At 55.5% G+C, this 22,058-nt stretch overlaps 2 protein-coding genes across 5 annotated transcripts in view; one reads left to right on the top strand and one right to left on the bottom strand.

Moving 5' to 3' along the window:
* Positions 1–554: 554 nt before the first annotated feature.
* Positions 555–17,190, top strand: IFFO1 (intermediate filament family orphan 1). 4 transcript variants are annotated; one of them, XM_011951835.1, is made up of 10 exons: positions 555–1,394; positions 5,124–5,184; positions 5,334–5,429; positions 6,226–6,366; positions 6,636–6,644; positions 7,303–7,460; positions 7,583–7,703; positions 7,968–8,060; positions 14,752–14,882; positions 16,127–17,190. In XM_011951835.1, exons 1-10 carry the CDS (start codon positions 622–624, stop codon positions 16,230–16,232), a joined length of 1,689 nt encoding a protein of 562 aa, XP_011807225.1. In that variant the 5' UTR covers positions 555–621; the 3' UTR covers positions 16,233–17,190. The 4 variants fall into 4 exon arrangements, with proteins under 4 accessions (XP_011807225.1, XP_011807222.1, XP_011807214.1 ...); XM_011951832.1 differs by having other exon boundaries at positions 7,965–8,060; XM_011951824.1 differs by having other exon boundaries at positions 7,279–7,460; positions 7,965–8,060.
* A 1,152-nt stretch (positions 17,191–18,342) lies between these two features.
* Positions 18,343–22,058, bottom strand: part of GAPDH (glyceraldehyde-3-phosphate dehydrogenase) — a 3,969-nt gene continuing 253 nt past the window's right edge. Inside the window, 10 exon segments of the mRNA XM_011951854.1 lie at positions 18,343–18,608; positions 18,714–19,009; positions 19,012–19,074; positions 19,076–19,126; positions 19,331–19,412; positions 19,500–19,615; positions 19,706–19,796; positions 19,924–20,030; positions 20,112–20,211; positions 21,871–21,916. Of these exon segments, the coding sequence (XP_011807244.1) occupies positions 18,539–18,608; positions 18,714–19,009; positions 19,012–19,074; positions 19,076–19,126; positions 19,331–19,412; positions 19,500–19,615; positions 19,706–19,796; positions 19,924–20,030; positions 20,112–20,211; positions 21,871–21,899 (1,005 nt within the window). The 5' untranslated portion in view covers positions 21,900–21,916 and the 3' untranslated portion in view covers positions 18,343–18,538.

The following is a 22,058-nucleotide window of genomic DNA, read 5'->3' as shown; positions in this document are numbered from 1 at the left end:
CCAGCTACTCGGGAGGCTGAGGCAGGAGAATGGCGTAAACCTGGGAGGCGGAGCTTGCAGTGAGCTGAGATCCGGCCACTGCACTCCAGCCTGGGGGCAGAGCGAGACTCTGTCTCAAAAAAAAAAAAATACAAAAATACAAAAAATTAGCCGGGCATGGTGGCGGGCACCTGTAATCCTAACTACTCGGGAGACTGAGGCAGGAGAATCGCTTGAACCTGGGAGGCTGAGGTTGCAGTGAGCCGAAATCACGCTACTGCACTCCAGTTTGAGCGACAGTGAGACTCAGTCTCAGAAAAAAAGTAGTGTAGGGGAGATAGGCTTGCCACCAGAACCCATGGGGTACTGGAGGTCCTGGACTTTAAGCCACCCCAGCTGGATTCCAGGCGGTGGCTCCCCTCATCCCTGGGTTGGGCTTCAGATCCGGAAAGGTCCAGGGTCCGGCCTCCAATTGGAGCCTGTCATTGGCTTCTCCCCCCTCGGCCCGCCCTCTGACCTCTGCCCTGCCGCCGAGCTTCCTGATTGGTCGGCCCTGTCCCGCCGGCGCCGCATTGGCTCTTCTCGCTCGCCCTCCATCCCTGCTCTGGCACCGGTCTGCATCTCCCAGCAGAAGGCGCAGCCATGAATCCGTTATTCGGCCCCAACCTCTTCCTCCTACAGCAGGAGCAGCAGGGCCTGGCCGGGCCGCTGGGGGACTCACTGGGAGGCGACCACTTCGCCGGGGGAGGAGACTTACCCCCGGCGCCTCTCTCGCCGGCCGGCCCTGCTGCCTACTCGCCGCCCGGGCCGGGCCCGGCCCCGCCTGCCGCCATGGCCCTCCGCAATGACCTGGGCTCCAACATCAACGTGCTCAAGACCCTGAACCTTCGGTTCCGCTGCTTCCTGGCCAAGGTGCATGAGCTGGAGCGCCGGAACCGGCTGTTGGAGAAGCAGCTGCAGCAAGCGCTGGAGGAGGGTAAGCAGGGCCGGCGGGGCCTGGGTCGTCGCGACCAGGCCGTGCAGACCGGCTTTGTCAGCCCCATCCGGCCCCTGGGGCTGCCGCTGGGCGCCCGGCCGGCCGCTGTCTGCAGCCCGTCGGCGCGGGTGCTGGGCTCGCCCGCGCGCTCTCCGGCCGGCCCCCTCGCGCCCTCCGCGGCCAGCCTCTCGTCGTCCTCCACCTCCACCTCCACCACCTACTCCTCGTCTGCCCGCTTCATGCCCGGCACCATCTGGTCGTTCTCGCATGCCCGCCGGCTCGGGCCGGGACTGGAGCCCACTCTGGTGCAAGGGCCTGGCTTGTCGTGGGTGCACCCGGATGGGGTGGGCGTCCAAATCGACACCATCACGCCTGAGATCCGCGCGCTCTACAACGTGCTGGCCAAAGTGAAGCGGGAGCGGGACGAGTACAAGCGGAGGTAGGGATTGGGAAGAGGGGACAGGGCTGTCTGTGTCATGCCCCTCACAACGGGCCGGGAGTCGGTGTGGGTTCCGAAGAATCAGGGGTGAAAAGAATGAGAGTAAAGTTTGTGCTGTATGATGAGGAGCTTGGAAGGAACTGGACACAGGGAGACTAGAATCCGCAGAGAATGCAGAAGCCCCACTCGTGACAGGAAGAAGGACGCTGGGAGCGGAACACTGGGGAATTCCTCCTTTTCCAGCTTGTCTGCATCCAGGCTTAACTGCGGGCTTTGTGGGTGTGAAAGGGACTGGGTCTGAGCCCTACCGGTCTCAGCCCTGGGGCAGTTTAGGGATATAAACTTGAAAGGTAGGAGGCAAGGATATAGCGTCAATTTGGGAGAGTAAATTGAGTGAAATTGGAAGGGGGTGGTAAGGGAGGGGCTGTACCTTGCAACGGGTGATTTTTTCACAGCCCAAGGTTTCCCAACGAATACTGATGGAAACCAGGTACCTGCTGTGGTTTCATAGGAAAAGCTCCGGGACCTCAAGCCATTGCTTGAGTAGGTCAACAAAGTGGGAAAAGAAAGAGTGAAGGGAATTCCCAAGGGTGAGGGTGGAGAGCAGGGCTGATCGGGGAATCTCTTGGCAGTAAAAAACGCCAGCGGTGGAGGGAGAGTGGAGAGCCAGCAGGGGACTGGGCAGGGAGAAGCTGGGATATGGACACTCCCTAGGACTGCCAGGCCGCGGGGCGGGCCCACTGCATGCTGTGGATGGAGATTTGGCTGTCTGAGAGGAGCCCGGCCCCAAGGGGCAAGGGGAAGGGATGTGATGCCAGGAGTGCTGGCTGTATACCAAGTGGCATTCCTTAAATGGCTGATAACCAAGTCGATAGGACAGGAGTGAGAACAGAGGTAGTGTCTTGCAGACTCCAACCCATGCCTTGAGGAGGAAAGCTGTGACTGACAGTCAGAGAAGGCTTTGGTTTGGCGGCCTCCCCTCTCATCTCAGCTATTATGACCCCTTGTGGGCGGGCCCGGGAACTACCTATGCAGCCCAGTGTAGTAGAGATTCAGCACTGGGTGAGGATTGGCCGAATGTTCTAGGAAATGACCGCTGGGTGTGGGGGCGACCTTCAGGGATCTCCACCCTGCTGGAGTTGACCAGATCAGAGATCAGCAGGCTTTCTGAGCTTGAGTCCTGTCCTTGTGCTGGCTTCCTTAGTTGTGGTCCATGTTACGTGTCCTTGGGAGTTTCAGTTGTCCTGAAATCATTCTGGCACCCAGAACCAGCCTGCTCTGCCCGTGCAGGAGTTAACTGACACACTCAGCAGTGGGACAGGCACAGTTCTGGAATACATCCATAACCACAGGAACAACTGCTGTTCTCAGGAGCTTTTTTCTTTTTTCTTTTTTTTTTAAAACTGAAGGAGCGTTTGTCCTTGGTCCAGCTGTCCAGGGCAGGAAAGAGTTATTCCTTGGGGACTGATTAGCTCATAGCTCTGCAGCACACTGCTGTGTAGAAGGCGACAGCTAGACTTGGATGGTACGTGATACTGGCAGTGACTCTTCTTCCACCCCAGATCCCTTGCCCTCATTCTGGTCTCTTTATAGCAACACTGTAACTCCTGTTTTCTGCCTGGAAGGCCTGGGATGGCTTGAGCGCTAAACTGAGAGGTAGCTAAAGGCCTCCTGGGTTCTATTTTCGGCTCCCCTGCCTTGTGTGTGACCTTTTTTTGAGCCCCCATTTTTCCAACCTAGGATTGGTCCCTGCTTTCTCTCTTCAACCCAGGGATAGAGTTTTTTTTCTAAGAGTGGTGTTTGGTTCATGCAGAATGCAGGGAAATCACTCTCAAATTCTGCCCATGTTAAGGGAACCTTGTAAGTGAGACCAGATGGAATTGGAGGTGAAAATGAACCTGTTTGTGTGAAATCTGGCTAAAGAACAATAGAATTGTAGTGGACTTCCAGGTCATTCATTTTTAGATTTTTTACCCTGTAAGATTTCCTTAAGCTTAACTTTTAGCTGACTGCCTTCCTTAAGTTTCTTCCAGGCTTTGTTGAGCTCACTGTCAGATAGCCCCTCCTGCCCTCCCTCACACATCTTGTCGGGAGTTAGCATGCCCTTGACAGGTTTACTGTCTTCCTCGAGGGACTCGTGGGCTCCAGGGGCATGAGGGCACCACAGTTCATGCCTTCACATCGTAGATGAGGAAACCAAGACCCAGAAAAGATAAGGGTCTTAGCTAAGAAAACATATAACCTGATGCAACTATGGCCCTTAGTGGCCTGACTGTGTGCATGAGAATGCCAGGGGGGAGGGGAGAAGCACCTATGGGACACACAGGGAAGGGGCTGGGAGCCAGGAAGGCTGGGAGCTGGGCTGTATGGGGAGCCGGCAGGGTGGTGGCTGGGCTGGCTGCCTCCTCCTGCTCTGCCCAGCAGGGAGGGGCAGCCGAGGTGATGTGGAGGAGTTATTATTAGGAATACTGCAGTGCGGCTGTGAGTGAGGAGAATGGGACCCAGAGGCTGACATAGGAAGGAAGATGGAGGGAAGGGGAAGAAAGGGCTTAAGCCAAGGCTTCAGAAGCTGCCCACTCAGATTTTCATTTTTCTTGCTATCTTCTTGGCCCCTTCCTAACCACCTTTCTTGTGTTGAAGTTTCCTTCTTGGTGCAGTTCCCCTCCTTTCTCAGGCTGGCAGAAGGGATGAGCTCACAGGAACAGGGTCTGAGATGTGCTGCTATGCCAGCTAGACTGCAGGGCCCTGGAACGCCGGGCAGGTCCTAAGCAGCACATTGCCCTGGCTTGCATCTCTGTGATGGAATGGAATATGCACCGCCTGCCATGGCTGATGAGACGTGACAAAGCTGGCTCTGGGAAGCATGCCCTACCTAGGACCCTGCCGTGTGGCCCAGAGTGTTGTGTAGCCTGCCTGCAGTCTTAATCTCTGAACTCTGGGCCCCGCAAGAGGCTGCTTCTAGTTCTCATCCACCGTAGTCACCGGGCCCCTTTACATACTCTCCTTTCTCTTTCCCTCTGGGTTTGAGTGCTAGTAACCCCAGGCCCACGTGTCCACCGCTGTCATGCTGCTGTAGGACTTCTGGCCTCTGAGCCAGCCTGGCTGCCTCTCTGTGACTCACTTAGAGGAGGCTCTGGGGGGGCAGTTTCTGGAGCTTGTGGGAAGGACTTTGAGTGTCTCCTACCAGGCTCTTGACCCACTCTGTTGATACAGTATGTGTCCTGCAGATGCTTTTACAGGGTTAAATGATACCACAAGAGGCAGGGCAGCGGGCTCGACGAGCTCTGTTCTGGTGCGGGCAGGAGGCGGGAGCCTGGATCTGTGCGACTGAAGGTGGGAGACTGGGCCGGGTGGACCTGGTGGTCTGGTGTGGGCAGGAGGTGGGCGATGAGGCCAGCCAGACAGCTGGCTGAGCTGGGGCCTGAGCGGGGATGGGCGCCGCAGAGGACTGGAGCCTCAGCAGTTGCCCAAACAGAGCTCCTGGTGTGTGGCCCGGAGGTTCCGGGAAGGCAGCTGGCGAGCTCGACGCCCGTCAGGAAGCACAGAGCCACGTGACAGCTGCAGTTGGTCACCAGCTGGCTGGCCAGGCATTCCCGTGCCCTGCTTCTCCCCATCCAGGGAACCAGAACTGGGGTCTGAGGCCTGAGCCAGAGAGGTGGGGACAGGGAGCCATGGGGGCAGGGAAGGACTCTGTACCTAAGCTCTCTCTGCCCTTCCCATGTCTGTCAGGTGGGAAGAGGAGTACACGGTGCGGATCCAGCTGCAGGACCGTGTAAATGAGCTCCAGGAGGTGAGGGTGGCACCCCACTTGCTGCTGGTGCTTCACTGGGTGCCCCTGTCTGCCCATGACCCTGCTGCCATCTCCTGTCCCTCCTTGTCATCTTTATCTTCCTTCCACCTCGGCAGTGCCACTAACATCAGGGTTTCTCCCAACGGCAGGAAGCCCAGGAGGCTGATGCCTGCCAGGAGGAGCTGGCACTGAAGGTGGAACAGTTGAAGGCTGAGCTGGTGGTCTTCAAGGGGCTCATGAGTAACGTGAGTGTAGCCCAGGCTTCCCCGAGGGTCGAAGTGAGGCTTCTGAGGCCAGAGGAGCAGGCCCTTCTAGTGCTGGCCTGCTGGTGTCCCATCCACGGCTCCTCCCCTTTTTTTTGCTCTCCTTCCCTTTTTCCCCTAGCCACCCCGAACTCCAGAGAAAGAGAAGGAACAGAAGCCTTGGTGTTGCATCAGAGGTGGCGAACTTCTGAGGGCCTAGGGTTACAGAGCAGTTAGTGAGCAGCTTCTGGGGTGGAGGCTCTGTGGCTGGCACCGGGGCCCTGGGCCGATTCCTCAGCCTCTGAGGCGTCATCTTTGGCGTGGGGAAATAAAGGCGTGCACTCTGCAGGGGTATTGTGAAGGTGATCATGTACTCAGGACAGTGCCCGGCACGCAGTGTTAGCTGGAAGAGTGTGAGCTGTTGCGATTAGTATAGTCCTTTCTCCACTCTTACAATTCCCAGGAGTCTCTTTCTCTCTGGGAATGTAAGTTCCAGGAAGATGAGGACCGCCAATGGTTCCAGTGAGCCCCTGCATGTCCCAGGCACTGGTCATGCCCTTCAGGGCTTCCGTTTGGCCAGGGAGCAGCGGCCCGAGCTGCCCCTTGCCCAGCATATGCACACAGTGCTGTGGGGGGGGGGGTCCGCTCCCCAGGAAGAGGGGTGCACTCAGCTCAGGGAGACTCCACGGAAGAGGCACCGGTGCAATGTGGTGGGAAGGATGAGGACCTTGCGAGGCCTTGTTCGTCCTTGTCTGGAGAACTGGCCACCTCCTCACTGTTCCCTGGGCTCCCTGGACAGAACCTGTCGGAGCTGGACACCAAGATCCAGGAGAAAGCCATGAAGGTGGATATGGACATCTGCCGCCGCATCGACATCACTGCCAAGCTCTGCGACGTGGCTCAGCAGCGCAACTGCGAGGACATGATCCAGATGTTCCAGGTGAGGACGGAGCTGCCCTCTACTCTCAGGGGTGGGTGGGGCAGGTGGATGCTTCCTTGGCGGCTGGCCTGGAACGCAGGCCCTGCCTCCTGTTTGGGGAGCCTTACCTGGCACCTGGGGCCCTCACGGGGCTAGGCTGGGGGGTAAGGAGCAGTGTCAGGAGGGGCATTATGGAAGCTGTCTCTAACGCCATCTCTCCCTTCCCCCTCTCTCTCCTCTGTCTGCTTCCTCTCCTCTCTTCCTCTTATCTTCTCTCGCTTCCTCCACAGAAGAAGCTGGTTAGTTTGATCTCACGCAAGCTTATTAATGTCCCAGTCCCAGTTCTAAGCTGCCTAGGCCTCCTGGCCCTCCGTTTGGGCCCGCTGGGCTCTTGAGCACTGATTTTTTCCTGCCCTTTCTCTTTTCCTTGCTCTTCCCCCTTTCTCTCTCTCTCTCTCTCGTTCTCTTGACTGCATTTCTTTCTCTCCCTTCTCCCCTGGCTTTCCAGATCTGGATGTGATTCAGGTTCTCCTTTGTACACGTTGCACCCTCATCCTCCTTGCAGCCTAAAGCTTTTTTTTTAGTTGAGTCATTTAATCAAAAAGACTTTTTTTAGAAAATAAATTTCCTCTTGAGCCATCATGCACATCTGACTGCAGCCCCAACGAGCCCTTCCTCCCTCGTCTGACTGCTCTCTTTCTCGATTTCTTATTGTTCTGCCTTCTCAGTCTGCAGCCCTGGCCTCTGCTGTGTGTCTGTGTGTCTGGCCCTTGGTGACTGTCCGTGTTTCTGTTCCTGTCATTGTAACTGTGACTTTTCTCTCTGTCTGCCCCACCCTTCCTGCTGGTTCACGCTTCTCCCCCATTCCCGCCCTCTCTGCCCCGCCTCCCGCTCCCGCCCTTTCTCCTCATGCACCCGGCCTCGTCTCTGTAGTCTCTGCACTTGTCTCCCATTAAGGTCCCATCCATGGGGGGGCGGAAGCGGGAGCGCAAGGCTGCCGTCGAGGAGGACACCTCCCTGTCGGAGAGTGAGGGGCCCCGCCAGCCTGATGGGGATGAGGAGGAGAGCACAGCCCTCAGCATCAACGAGGAGATGCAGCGCATGCTCAACCAGCTGTGAGTCCGTAGGCCGTGCTCCCGTAGCACTGATGCCACAGCAGCCCAGGAGGCCGGAGCTCCCCAGTCCCCTGCCAGGACGAGGCCCCGCCCGCCCTGACACCCGGGTTCCCTGTCTCTAGGAGGGAGTATGATTTTGAGGACGACTGTGACAGCCTGACTTGGGAGGAGACTGAGGAGACCCTGCTGCTTTGGGAGGATTTCTCAGGCTATGCCATGGCAGCTGCAGAGGCCCAGGGAGAGGTAACCTCTGCTCCCGGCCTCAGGGCCCTCTGGCTCTGCCTCTCCAGCCTGACGCCCACGCCCCCACTCCTCTCCTCGCTCTGTCCCCCCGTGTGGCTGTCATCCTCTACCTGCGTCTCCCCCCTTCCTTTATCCTCTTGCTTTTCTTTCTCCAGTTTCTTTAACCGGACTTCCTCTCTCTCTCTCCCTGACTTGGCCCTTGGAATGCGCCCTATCCCATCCCTCCCTGGCTGGCCTCCCCTGCTTCCCTTTCTACTCCAGCAGCAGGAAGATAGCCTGGAGAAGGTGATTAAAGATACGGAGTCCCTGTTCAAAACCCGGGAGAAGGAGTATCAGGAGACCATTGACCAGATAGAGGTAAGGGCAGGAGCGGAAGCCAGGGGCACAGTGTCCCGGAGGGTTTTGAGTGGGGCTGCAGGTGCAGTGGCCTCATCCCTCCTGCAGGACCCTAGAGACCAAGGTCTTGGGAGGAGGAGTGATCTCTCAGCTATAGTCCTTCTGGTGGGCTCTGAAGACCTCAGGCTCTAGAAGCAGAGAGATGTTGGTTCAAATCTCAGCTCTGTTACTTACAACCACTCTGAACTTGTAACAAGTTACTTGTTCCCTCTGAGCCCCTTCCTTCCTCCCTCCCTCCCTTCCTCCCTTCCTCCCTTCCTTTCTTTCTTCCTCCCTCCCTTCCTCCCTTTTTCTCTCTCTCCCTCCCTCCCTCACTTGTCTTTCTGTCCTTTCTTTTTTTTTTTTTTTTTTTTTGAGACGGAGTCTCGCTCTGCCACCCAGGCTGGAGTGCAGTGGCCGGATCTCAGCTCACTGCAAGCTCCGCCTCCCGGGTTTTACGCCATTCTCCTGCCTCAGCCTCCCGAGTAGCTGGGACTACAGGCGCCCGCCACGTCACCCGGCTAGTTTTTTTTTTTGTATTTTTTAGTAGAGACGGGGTTTCACCGTGTTAGCCAGGATGGTCTCGATCTCCTGACCTCGTGATCCGCCCGCCTCGGCCTCCCAAAGTGCTGAGATTACAGGCTTGAGCCACCGCGCCCGGCTGTCCTTTCTTTTTTGAGACAAGGTCTCACTCTGTTTCACTCTGTTGCCTAGGCTGGAGTGATCCTCCCACCCCAGCCTTCTGAGTAGCTGGGACCACAGGTGTGCGCCGCACACCCAGCTAAGTTTTATTTTTAATTTTTTGTAGAGATGGGGTCTCCCTGTGTTTTCCAGGCAGGTCTTAAACTCTTGGGCTCAAGTGATCCTCCTGCCTCGGCCTCCCAAAGTGCTAGAATTAAAGGCACGAGCCATGTGTCCTGCCCTATACCTGTTTCTTTTTCTTTCTTTCTTTCTTTTTTTTGGAGACAGGGTCTTGCTCTGTCACTCCAGGGTCACTGCAGCCTTGATCTTCTGGATCCAAGCAATCCTTCTACCTCAGTCTCCCAAGTAGCTGGGACCACAGGCGTGTGCTACCACGCCCAGCTAATTTTTTGATTTTTTATAGAGACAGGGTCTCACTGTTTTCCAGGCTGGCCTCAAACTTCTGGGTTCAAGCAGTCCTCCTAACTTGGCCTCCCAAAGTGTTGGGATTACAGGCATGAGCCACTGCGCCCGGCCTTTTTATTTGTAAAATGAGGAATTTAATAATACCTCACCTATAGGGTTGTTTAGAAGACCGGATGAAATAATGCACGTATAGAGCTTAGGGCAGTGTCTGGCTCATAGCGAGTGTAGCATAGTGGGGAGCATTTTATTATTATTAACACTATCAGTTAGCACTGAGATGGACTGGGACTTTCCTATTTCTTCCACTCAGCCATTGAGATAACAGAAGTCTCCATGCTTTTTCCCAAGCCTTGGAGTACCTTCTAGAGGTACCTAGAGGCAAGTGGAGCTGGTGCTTTAACTCAAACTCTAGGCTTTAGGACCTGCAAGAAGGATTTGTGGAGGCCGGGCACGGTGGCTCATGCCTGTAATCCCAGCACTTTGGGAGGCCGAGGTGGGCGGATCACGAGGTCAGGAGATTGAGACCATCCTGGCTAACACAGTGAAACCCCGTCTCTACTAAAAAATACAAAAAAAATTAGCCGAGCGTGGTGGCGGGCGCTTGTAGCCCCAGCTACTCGCTACTCGGGAGGCTGAGGCAGGAGAATGACATGAACCCGGGAGGCAGAGCTTGCAGTGAGCCGAGATTGTGCCACTGCTCTCCAGCTGGGTGACAGAGCGAGACTCCGTCTCAAAAAAAAGAAAAAGAAAAAAAAAAAAAGGAAGGATTTGTGGAACCACAGAATGGAGGCTGCTGTGGGAGGAGGGATGGACGGGACCCCTGTGAGCTCTCCCGGCCTGGTGAGATGGTCCTTTCCTGACACTCTGACTTGAGGAGAGGCATGGAGCCTTCTGTGACTCTCAGCCTCTCTTCAAGCCCATGTGGGAGATTCATACAGTAGTGCCCTCTTATCTGCAGGGCATGTGTTCCAGGACCCACAGTGGATGCCTGAAACCAAAGAGAGCACTGACCCCCTGATAGCTTGGGTCCAGTTGCTGTCAACTGGAACGTGTTTCTGTTCATGTCTTCCACCCACACATTCAATGCTTTTTCTATCTTAACTAAGCACTTAGCATGCGGTGTGGCAGTACCTTTTGCAGTTTGAGGTGTGACAGAAAAACTGGCATAAACTTCTTTTTCCTTCTTTACAATTTCACGGATAGAAGATTCTTACTATAGAGCTTAGCAACCTCAGCATCGGATTCTTTTTCTTACTAAGTTGAAAACTTTTACCTTTTCACTTAAAGGGAGCATATTTTGGCTTCTCTTTGGCATATCCAAATTGCCAGCATCACTACTCTTGTGCTTTGGGGCCATTATGAAGTAAAAGTAAGGGTTCTTTGAACACAGGCACTGCGATACCATGACAGTCAATCTGATCACTGAGATGGCTACCAAGTAACTAATGGTCAGGCAGTGTAGACAGTGTGGATCCTTGGGACAGAGGGAGGGTTCATGTCCGGGTCTGGATAGAGTGAGATTTTTTTTTTTCCCCGAGATGGAGTCTCACTCTGTGTTACCCAGGCTGGAGGGCAGTGGTGCAATCTTGGCTCACTGCAAGCTCCGCCTCCCAAGGTCACACCATTCTCCTGCCTCAGCCTCCCGAGTAGCTGGGACTACAGGGACCCGTCACCACGCCGGGCTAATTTTTTTTGTATTTTTCGTAGAGATGGGGTTTCACAGTGTTAGCCAGGATGGTCTCGATCTCCTGACCTCATGATCCGGCCACCTCGGCCTCCCAAAGTGCTGGGATTACAGGCTTGAGCCACCATGCCCGGCCGATAGCATGAGATTTTATCAGGTCACTCAGAACAGTGTGCAATTTAAAACTTAGGAATTGTTTATTTCTGGAATCTTTTGTTTTTTTTTTTTTGAGATGGAGTCTCGCTCTGTTGCCCAGGCTGGAGTGCAGTGGCGCTATCTCGGCTCACTGCAAGCTCCGCCTCCCAGGTTCACCCCATTCTCCTGCCTCAGCCTCCTGGGTAGCTGGGACTACAGGTGCCCACCGCCACACCTGGCTAATTTTTTGTATGTTTTAGTAGAGATGGGGTTTCACCATGCTAGCCAGGATGGTCTCCATCTCCTGACCTCGTGATCCGCCCACCTCGTCCTCCCAAAGTGCTGGGATTATAGGCGTGAGCCACTGCACCTGGCCTGGAATCTTTCATTTAATATTTTCAGATCAAGGTTCACCTTGGGTACCTGAAGCTGTGGAAAGTGAAACCAGTGGATAAGGAAGGAGTGACTTTATTTTTATTGCTCTCACGTTGTATGTGTTTGAGAAAGAAGTCGATAAATTATTTTCCTATATACTCATTCTCCCAACACACATCAAACTGTCCTGCTTCTTCATCAGACCTGGTTTTCTTGGCCAGGTAGATGAGATTTCGTGGATTTGTGCTGCTAGCTAAAGACATGGCAAGGGAAAGCAGTCGTCCCCAGCCTTCTGTCTACCCTGGCTCGCTGTTTCCTCCCTCCTGCGCAGCGGATTCTTGCTTCCCTCTTTTGGATGGTGGGTTTAAGGTCTGTGTTTTCACTGCACCTTCAACGAAGTAGAGGCCTTTGTGCAGCCATCTTCGTGAAGAAGAGATCTCGGGCTGCCGTCTCTCTCTAGTCTTCCCTGGACCTCAAGTGCCCAGTGTAAAACATGATCTCAAAGGACAAAAATAATATCTTAAATGGAATAATGCCTTTTAAGCTATTTTTGGCTGGGCACAGTGGCTCTTGCCTGTAATCCCAGCACTTTGGGAGGCCAACGCAGGCAGATCACTTGAGGTCAGGAGTTCGAGACCAGACTGGCCACCAACATGTGAAACCCCGTCTCTACTAAAAATACAAAAATCAGCGAGGCATTGTGGTGGGCATCTGTAATCCCAGCTACTTGGGAGGCTGAGGCAGGAGAATTGCTGGAATCTGGGAGGTGGAGGCTGCAGTGAACTGAGATCATGCCACTGTGCTACAGCCTGGGCGACAGAGCGAGACTCCATCTCAAAAAAAAAAAGGTATTTTCAAATCATGACTCCTCCTCTCTCCCAGTACAATGACTTTAGGCAGCAGTCCCCAACCTTTTTGGTACCAGGGACTGGTTTTGTGGAAGACAATTTTTCCACTGACCCGGGTGGGGAATGGTTTTGGGATGATTCAAGCACATTACATTCATTGTGCACTTTGTTGCTATTTTTTTAAATTATTTTATTTTATTTTTTTTGAGACAGAGTTTCGCTCTTGTTGCCCAAGCTCGAATGCAGTGGCACAATCTTGGCTCACTGCAACCTCTGCCTTCCAGGCTCAAGCAATTCTCCTGCCTCAGCCTCCCAAGTAACTGGGATTACAGGCATGCACCACCACGCCTGGCGAATTTTGTATTTTTAATAGAGACGGGGTTTCTCCATGTTGGTCAGGCTGGTCTTGAACTCCCGACCTCAGGTGATCCGCCCGCCTCAGCCTCCCAAAGTGCTGGGAGTATAGGTGTGAGCCACCGCGCCCAGCCTGTGCACTTTATTTCTATTATTATTACATTTACTATATAATGAAATAATTATATAACTCACCATAATGTAGAGTCAGTGGGAGCCCTGAGCTTGCTTTCTTGCAACTAGACAGTCCTGTCGGGGGGTGATGGGAGACAGTGACAGATCATCAGGCACTAGAATCTCGTAAGGAGCACGTAACCTAGATCCCTCGCATGCACAGTTCGCAGTAGGGTTCACGCTCCTGTGAGAATCGAATTCCGCCGCGGATCTGACAGGAGGTGGAGCTCAGGCCGTATGCCAGTGATGGGGAGTGGCTGCAAATACAGATGAACCTTCACTCACTTGCCCACTGCCCACCTCCTGCTGTTCGGCCTGGTTCCTAACAGGCCGCAGACAGATACTGGTCCGTGGCCTGGGGTTTGGGGACTTCTGCATTAGGGGAACTGTTAGGAGGACTTGCTGACCTCAGGAGTACCCAAGGTGCCTTTATCTTTGTGACCTTTGATCTCTCAGGGTCACTAAAATGGAGCAAGGACCGGTTCCTCTGGCAAAGCCAAGGCCCAGAGTGGTGAGCGGGAGGCAGTTCTTCCCCACTGCTCCTCACCTCTCTCCATCTCCTCCCTTCTCACCCCCAAGTCTGGTCACACAGCGAGCCTGCAGTTTTCAAGGTAGCTTGTCAAGGACATCTCCTGACTTGCACGTTCATCTCCTGCCCTTGTTCCTGCTGTAAATTTGTGAATTAAGCGCAGACACAGACATATGCAGAGACTACTGGCGGCAGTACTAGCCTTGTGTTTCAGTAGAATACATTCAGTTCATTTCCTTCTTCCCAGTCTCCCTGAGTGATGGTTCCAGAACCCAGCCCCCTGCACTCCGGCTTTTCCAAGGTGGAGAAATTGGCGTGTAGGCAGCTGATCTGAACAAGGGCTGGTGGCTCTGTATTTTCTCCCTGGGTTGAACAGTCACCGTGTCCAGCTGTGGAGCCAAGCCTACCTCTGAAGCTGTCCCCACTGGGGCTTCTCACCCAGCCAGCCACCGTCTCACCCCAGATGTCACTGTCCTGATCATCTCTGTTGTCTGGCCCTGTAACCTGTTTCCATCTTTCTCTAAGTTCCCACCCTCTCTGTCCAATCCAGATGATCACAGCTGGTATCTTCCCCATTCTCTTCACTCAGGCAGTCACGAACGTCATCTCCAGGCAGTTTCATTTTGCCTCCCCTTGTGGCCCCTGCCCTTTGTACCCAAAACAAAGAGAGGCAGTCGACTGTCCCTGGCACAGAGTTTGTGCTGCCTGGGCCCTGTCTCTCTGCCTGCCTCAGAGTCTGGGCTGAAGAATGGGCCCTGGGAGGGAGACTGGATTTCTTTGATTCTGAGCCCCATGTTTTCCACGTGTGACATTTCTGAAGTCAGGACATGTCTCAGAATCAATGGCGCCTCCAAAATGGCAGTCTTCCTTCTAGTGTCTCAGAATGGCTTTTAGGTGAGAAAATAAAGTGATAAGGAGACAATGGTAAGAGGATTGGGCCCCTTTCCGCAGTGAGCCAGGCTTCTTGTATGCCGCGGTCTTGTGGGCACGTCACAGAGTGAGTTAATTCCCTGCGAGGTCTGGGTCTGCCAGGATGAGGGAGACCCGTTGCTAACCCTTACAGGAGCTGACAGTGCAGGGGACGGCCCAGGACCAGCGCAGTACAGGGGATGAGGGATGAGCCAGGCCCAACGGGAACCCGTGTGGCCCTGGGAGCCTGTGGATCTGCTCCATTCCGCCCACACTGACTTTCCTCACCACTCTTACCAGTCTTCAAAGAACACAGCCTGCAGTAGTACCTTTGCATTCCTCCATAGGCAAAGATTTCCAGGAAAACCAGAGGAAATGATAGCATATTGGGTGCCTTCTGCTTTGGTCTGATTTATTTTAAAATCTGAGCCTTCAGTAATGGCTGCCTGGGCCCCCAGCCCAGCCACTGCTCTTGGCCTGTTAGCCTCCTGGCGCGGGGCACAGAGGCGCTGTGAACCCCACCTGCTAACCCTGATGGCCCTGCCTGCCCCACCACAGCTGGAGCTGGCCACAGCCAAGAACGACATGAACCGGCACCTGCATGAGTACATGGAGATGTGTAGCATGAAGCGCGGCCTGGACGTGCAGATGGAGACCTGCCGCCGGCTCATCACCCAGTCCGGAGACCGGTAGGCGCCTCCCCTGGGTGTGGGGCCTTCCGGGGGGACGCAGCGGGGAGAAAGGTTGGAACACAGCCCCAAAGACCCTCAGGCAGTGACTGGGTCACATCTTGCTGTGGGGCTGCCCTTTGGGAGTCACCTGGTGTGGCTGTCCCAGACCCACAGCTCTCTCCCTTGGCAGTTGGAAGACGCTGTGTCCATTCTTGGCGGGAGGACTGAAACCTCCCAAGGCCACCAGCTCTGGTGGTCCCCCTGGTTAGAGGCAGTTTAAAAACTGGCAAGGAACACAAGGGTTGTGGGGGCAGGTTTTTATCTAACATCAGGGCCATGATTTATGCATTTGACCCTGTGTAAGTTACACCGCAACAAGAAAGTGAATTTTTTTTTTTTTTTTTTTTTTGAAATGGAGTCTCGCTCTGTCGCCCAGGCTGGAGTGCAGTGGCAGGATCTCGGCTCACTGCAAGCTCCGCCTCCCGGGTTCACGCCATTCTCCTGCCTCAGCCTCCGAGTAGCTGGGACTACAGGCGTCTGCCACCTCGCCCGGCTAATTTTTTGTATTTTTTACTAGAGACGGGGTTTCACCGTGTTATCCAGGATGGTCTCGATCTTCTGACCTCGTGATCCGCCCATCTTGGCCCCCCAAAGTGCTGGGATTACAGGTGTGAGCCCCCGCGCCCAGTGAAAGTGAATTTTTAAAAATCACAGAAATACTGCAGATAGACATAAAGCCAAGGCCCTAGAGTCAGGGTGCTGGAGGCTCAGCAGCTTCTCTCCTACTGTGACTTCAGCTATTTCTTTTTTTTTTTTTTTTTGGCTCACTACAACTTCTGCCTCCTGGGTTCAAGGGATTATCTTGCCTCATGCTCCCGAGTAGCTGGGATTACGGGCACCTACCACCACACCTGGCTAATTTTTGCATTTTTGGTAGAGATGGGGTTTCACCATGTTGGCCAGGCTCGCCTTGAACTCCTGACGTCGTGATCCACCCGCCTTGGTCTCCCAAAGTGCTGGAATTACAGGCGTGAGCCATCGTGCCTGACCTGTCTCAGTTCCCAAGACACAGGCGGGGCCCATTTCCCTGTCAGGGTGGGGTTGGAGAGAGTTCAGTCCCTGCCGCTCCCTCGCCATCCCGCGGCCCCGCCCTCGCTTCCGGTACTTCTCACCTGCTGCCAGAGGATGAGGCAGCAGGAAGAGGAGTGCCGTCTTCAGGATTCCTGCCTGCCCCAAGGTTGACGACTGGTGTTTTTTTCTAGAAAGTCTCCTGCTTTCGCTGCGGTCCCGCTTAGCGACCCGCCGCCGCCGCCAAGCGAGGCTGAGGACTCCGATCGCGATGTCTCATCTGATAGCTCCACGAGATAGAGACAGACCTGCCTCTCCCTTGCACCCGAGGCCCTCGCAGCTGGGAACTCAGCAAGGCAGAGGGTGGGGCTGCACAGAGGGGAGCATCAGCTGCAGCGGTGCACCAGGCCTGGCCCCTGGGGACGGGCGCTCCTCCCTCGGGCTTCCTCCCTCGGTCTTGGCTTCTCCAGGGTTCTGGGGTGTCTGGAGCTAGGCTTGGCCCTACCATTCTGGGGCCATTTCCACCACAGTTGGGGCTCTCCTGCCTTCACTTGTGGGTGTCTGCTACTTCCCCATCTTTAAAATGCTGCCAGAGCGATTGCGGCCCCTCCCCTTGTCCACGTATCAGGAATGTGAATGTGGGAACTTGCCTCCATCCCTGTTGTCCGGAGCCAGCTCACTGTGTTCCGCACTGGTGCTGACTGGCCCAGGCACTGGCGTGCAATAGAACGCCATTGGAGGCTACACATGGCCCCTGCAGCACACGCAGTCGGAGAGGGCTTCTGTCCCTGTCAGCGGCGGAGGGCGTTGGGGCTGGCCGGGGCACCTTGTCCCTGCTTTGGTCCACATGCTCACGCTGTCCACCTGCTGGGTGGAGTGTATGTGGCTGTGGCCCTCCCTCGTGGATGTGCCGTGCTTTAAAGAGGCCTTAGTGCCCGGGATGGGCACAGTATTTTGAAGGGAGGTGGGAGCTCTTGCTCTCCTGGTCACTGCAGAATGACAGAGAAGGTGAAGCTCCGGGCATGCGTGCGCGGGTGTATGTGCTCTCAGGGTCTCTGTTTAAGTATTAGCTAAACATGTGTCTCCTCCGTGTCTGTCATACTCTGAGACCAACAGGCTACAGTGTCCCTGATTCTTGGAAAAGCCTGGAGAACCGGGGGAGATGCAATTCACAATGCCTTGGTATAGGAGGCTGTGTTGAGCTGACATTCAAATGGATTCTTTAATAATAATGAAACTGGCGAGTATTTAATGTGCACTTTGGTGTCACTGTCTCAAGCACTTCCTAATATTCACTAGTTTGAACTCTGAGGTAGGTACTTTTTTTTTTTGAGATGGAGTCTCATACTCCGTTGCCCAGGCTGGAGTGCAGTGGTGTGGTCTCAGCTCACTGCAGCCTCCACCTCCCGGGTTCAAGCAATTCTCCTGCTTCAGCACGCCTGTAGCTGGGGCTGTAGGTGTGCGCCATCACTCCCGGCTAATTTTTGTAGTTTTAGTAGAAACGGGGTTTCACCATGTTGGCCAGGCTGGTCTCAAACTCCTGACCTCAGGTGAGCCGCCCACCTTGGCCTCCCAAAGTGCTGGGATTACAGGTGCGTGTGCTCTACCGAGGTATGTACTTTTGTCTCCACTAGGTAAGTGCACGTGCAAAATGAGGCCTGGGAGTAACTGCCCAAAGCAATTGAGCCTTTCAGTGGCAGAGCCAGGGGTCTGGACCTAGGTCCCAGCGACACGCCTTGCCCCTACCCAAGCTCCCTTAAGGGTGATGATGGAAAGTCACCCTGACACATCTCTTCCTCAAAACCGTGCGAGGTGGGCGTTAACTTTTAAAGATTTTAAAAAATTTAAAATCTTAAATCTTTTATGATTCTATAGCGCTGCCCATCTTGGGCATGGTTTTAGGTTCTTGTTTACCTAGATGAATCCTCCTGAAGACCTTAGGGGCTGGCCACAGTGACGTCCTCAGGTAAGACAGGTGGGCACAGCAAGCAAGAGTCCTTGCTCAAGACCTCACAGCTGGGGAGGCCAAGCTGGGATTACCCGCTGCAGCTCAGCTCCAGGCTGAGGTCTACGAACCAGTCACCAGCCCAGCGTGAACCCCGACTTCCTCCACCAGTCACCCTCCCTGGGGCTGCACCTAGAATAGCTTCTTCCATGTTTGGCCAACAGCAGATAGCCTAGGACTAGAGCAAGGACAGGAAAAGGCCTTGTTCTCTGAAGTAGTGGTGCTAGCTTTCTGTAGCACTCAGTCTGAGCAGGAAGCAAATGGTAAGCAAGGCTGTTTGGAGGCCCTACCCTCCATCTGAGGAGAACGTACCAGATCCCTCCCAGCAAGAAATGTCTCACCTTGGCGCAAGCCCAGCTTCCCTTCCCTCTGCCCTAGACCCTAGGATAAGACAGGACAAAGAACTGGCTGAGCACAGGGGATTTTATTGATGGTACACGACAAGGTGGGGCTCCCTAGGCCCCTCCCCTCTTCAAGGGGTCTACATGGAAACTGAGGGGAGATTCAGTGTGGTGGGGGACTGAGTGTGGCAGGGACTCCCCAGCAGTGAGGGCTTCTCTCTTCCTCTTGTGCTCTCGCTGGGGCTGGTGGTCCAGGGGTCTTACTCCTTGGAGGCCATGTGGGCCATGAGGTCCACCACCCTGTTGCTGTAGCCAAATTCGTTGTCATACCTAGAAGATGAAGAGTCGTCAGGGCCCTTTTTCTGAGCCAGTTACCAGAGGGCGCCAGACTCTGCACCACTTTTTAAGAGCCTGTCTCTGGCCCCACCCACATACCAGGAAATGAGCTTGACAAAGTGGTCGTTGAGGGCAATGCCAGCCCCAGCGTCGAAGGTGGAAGAGTGGGTGTCGCTGTTGAAGTCGGAGGAGACCACCTGGTGTTCAGTGTAGCCCAGGATGCCCTTGAGGGGGCCCTCCGACGCCTGCTTCACCACCTTCTTGATGTCATCATATTTGGCAGGTTTTTCCAGACGGCAGGTCAGGTCCACCACTGACACGTTGGCAGTGGGGACACGGAAGGCCATGCCAGTGAGCTTCCCGTTCAGCTCGGGGATGACCTTGCCCACAGCCTTGGCAGCGCCAGTAGAGGCAGGGATGATGTTCTGGAGAGCACCGCGGCCATCACGCCACAGTTTCCCAGAGGGGCCATCCACAGTCTTCTGGGTGGCAGTGATGGCGTGGACTGTGGTCTGGAAAAGGAGGGAGTGAGGCCCTGCAGAGTGCTCCCCACATCACCACCCCTCTACCTCCCTCCCTCCCTTGAAAAGAAATTATGGGAGAGCCAGTCCCCAGAACCCCCAACCCCCAGGGTTGCATGCAGCCCTGGCAGGGAGGAGGAGCCAGTCCTGGATGAGAAAGGCAGGAGCCTCCGTCCCATTCCCCAGCTCTCATACCATGAGTCCTTCCACGATACCAAAGTTGTCATGGATGACCTTGGCCAGGGGTGCTAAGCAGTTGGTGGTGCAGGAGGCGTTGCTGCAAACAAAGGGGGGGCGCAAGTCAGGGGAGCGTGTCCACAGGGTGCCAGGCTGGCCGCTTCTCCCCTGGCCCTGCCTTCCTCACCTGACGATCTTGAGGCTGTTGTCATACTTCTCATGGTTCACACCCATGACGAACATGGGGGCGTCAGCAGAGGGGGCAGAGATGATGACTCTTTTGGCTCCCCCCTGCAAATGAGCCTACAGCAGAGAAGTAGACAGTTATAAACCCGGGTTCTGCCTCTGCAGGGCTCAGCCAGCTTCCCCTACCACGGGCCCTCCTGCACTCACCCCAGCCTTCTCCATGGTGGTGAAGACGCCAGTGGACTCCACGACGTACTCAGCGCCAGCATCGCCCCACTTGATTTTGGAGGGATCTCGCCTGTGGGGTGGGACAGACGGGACAGGGATAGGACATATTGAGGGACACGAGGTTACCACGTACCCAGGGGAGCCACACCACCCTAGCTGCCCCCCACAGCACATTTCTCCCACTGCCTTCCACTCACTCCTGGAAGATGGTGATGGGGCTTCCGTTGATGACAAGCTTCCCGTTCTCAGCCTTCACGGTGCCATGGAACTTGCCATGGGTGGAATCATACTGGAACATGTAAACCTGCGGGAATACGCGAGGGTGTGAAGGGGCTGCCTGGCAGCCAGGTGGCTCGTCCCACACCAGCTTTGGGGCAGCACTCACCATGTAGTTGAGGTCAATGAAGGGGTCATTGATGGCAACAATATCCACTTTACCAGAGTTAAAAGCAGCCCTGGTGACCAGGCGCCCAATACGACCAAATCTAAGAGACAAGGAAGAAGGCATGAGGAGGGGAGGCTTCTCCACAGTATGGGAGCTGCCCTAGGACACCTCCCCATTAAGAGGGCGAATGCAGCATCTCCTTACCCCCAGGAGGGCCCAAGAGGTCGTACTGTATCTCCCTTAAGCTCCCCTGCCAGGCTGGCCTGGCTTTACAGCATGGCTGCAACTGAAGGCTCCACTGCTGCCTAACACCCCCAGTCATAGGAAGCCCTTTCCAGGAGAAGCGGCCATGTGGGGCACTGCCACCCACAGTCTGGGCACAAGCTTTGCACGTGGCATTCAGCACCCTACTATGCCACCCCAGGAATGCTTGCTGCTGCCTGGCTCAGCTTCAAACTGTACCGTTTAAGAAGACTTGGACACTCAGCATCACCAAACTCAAAGGGCAGGAGTAAAGGTCAGAAATTAATTGGACAGGGCAAGCCCACCCCTTCTCTAAGTCCCTCCTACAAAAGGGATAGAGATTGGGCCGGGGCGGGTGGGGGTGGGGGGAGTTGTTTTTTAACCCCCTAAGTCCCAGGGTTTTAATTTGCAAGCTTCCTGTCCTTTCCTAGCTCTTTTCCAGAAATCAGGAGTGAGAGCACAGGTGTGTGTATGTGTGTGGGGAGAAGGGATGGGAGACGGCCCAAGCCCAGGCCCCCAGTTACAGAAAGGTCAGCAGCTATATTTATCCTCAGACCAGGGTGCGGTGGGAGATCTGGTTTCTGGAAGACGGAATGGGGAGAAGGGCAGGTTTCCCGAGGCTCCCAGACACCCAATCCTCCCGGTGACATTTACAGCCTGGCCTTTGGGGTCAGGTCAACGCTAGGCTGGCAGGGAAAGAGGGGGGCCACGAGGTGAGTCGCCGAGGCAGGAAGGGGCCACCGCCAGAGGGGCCATTTTGCGGTGGAAATGTCCTTTTCCAACTACCGATGACTCAGCTCCCCCCGGCTTGGCACCAAGCCACAGCCGCCACACCTCTGGAGGGAGGGGACACAAGAGGACCGCCATAAACCCACTTCTTTGATTTACCAGAGAATTATCTAGAAAAAGCATCACCCGAGGGGAAATCGGGCTTGCAGCTCAGGGGCCGACTTGAGAGCGGGGGCCGGGAAGCCTCGCTCCACCTGACTTCCCCGCCGCACGCGACTCCACCCACCGAGGCAGGAGCGCAGGGTTAGTCACCGGCAGGGTTTCCTAACGGCGGCCCATTCATTTCCTTCCCGGTTGCAACATGGCGGCCGCTCTACCGCAGGCGCAGCCGGAGGCACCCCCTGCGCACTAGCATCCCCCCGCCTGCGGTGCCGGAGGCCATGGGGGAGGGGCTCCTCTGCGACACGTGACCTCACAGAGCGCGAAAGGAAAGAAAGCGTCCCCAGCTAGGGGTCCGGGTCGGATGGGATCTCGGGCGGGAGTAGGGACCTCCTGTTCCTGGGGACTAGGGAAGGAAGGCTCCGGGGAGATGGCGCCGCAAGGGCGGAGCTGCACCGGGCGCCACAGCCTGGGTGCGAGGCTCCGCCAGGTCCGAGCGCTGACCTTGAGCTCTCCTTGCCGGGCACAGCTACCCTACCCCGATACGACAGCAAAGACCCCGAGCCCGCAAGGCTCGTAGACGCAGTTCGTGGGCGGCCCAGGGCCCCCCAGCCACCCACGAACTCACCCGTTGACTCCGACCTTCACCTTCCCCATGGTGTCTCAGGGATGCGCTGCGCGGAGAGAGAGAACAGTGAGCGCCTAGTGGTCCCGGTCGACACCCACGCCTCCCCTCCCCCCACCAGCCTCCATGCCCAGCCCGCGCTGCATCACGTCCTCCGCCTGCCCCTGCAATGCGGAGGCCGCCAGGCCTGG

This window comes from Colobus angolensis, unplaced genomic scaffold, assembly GCF_000951035.1.
Source record: "Colobus angolensis palliatus isolate OR3802 unplaced genomic scaffold, Cang.pa_1.0 Scaffold11, whole genome shotgun sequence".
Classification (NCBI taxonomy): Eukaryota; Metazoa; Chordata; class Mammalia; order Primates; family Cercopithecidae; genus Colobus; species Colobus angolensis.
Note: the sequence above shows the minus strand (reverse complement) of the source record. Positions and strands in the feature narration are given on the sequence as shown.

What these genes read in the sequence shown, in the direction of transcription:
- IFFO1 (XM_011951824.1), top strand. Translation starts at nt 622, where the DNA reads ATGAATCCGTTATTCGGCCCCAACCTCTTCCTCCTACAGCAGGAGCAG. An exon ending in TCAAGGGGCTCATGAGTAAC is followed by an intron (nt 5,430 to 6,225) that starts GTGAGTGTAGCC and finishes CTCCCTGGACAG; the next exon opens with AACCTGTCGGAGCTGGACAC. An exon ending in CAGCGCATGCTCAACCAGCT is followed by an intron (nt 7,461 to 7,582) that starts GTGAGTCCGTAG and finishes CCCTGTCTCTAG; the next exon opens with GAGGGAGTATGATTTTGAGG.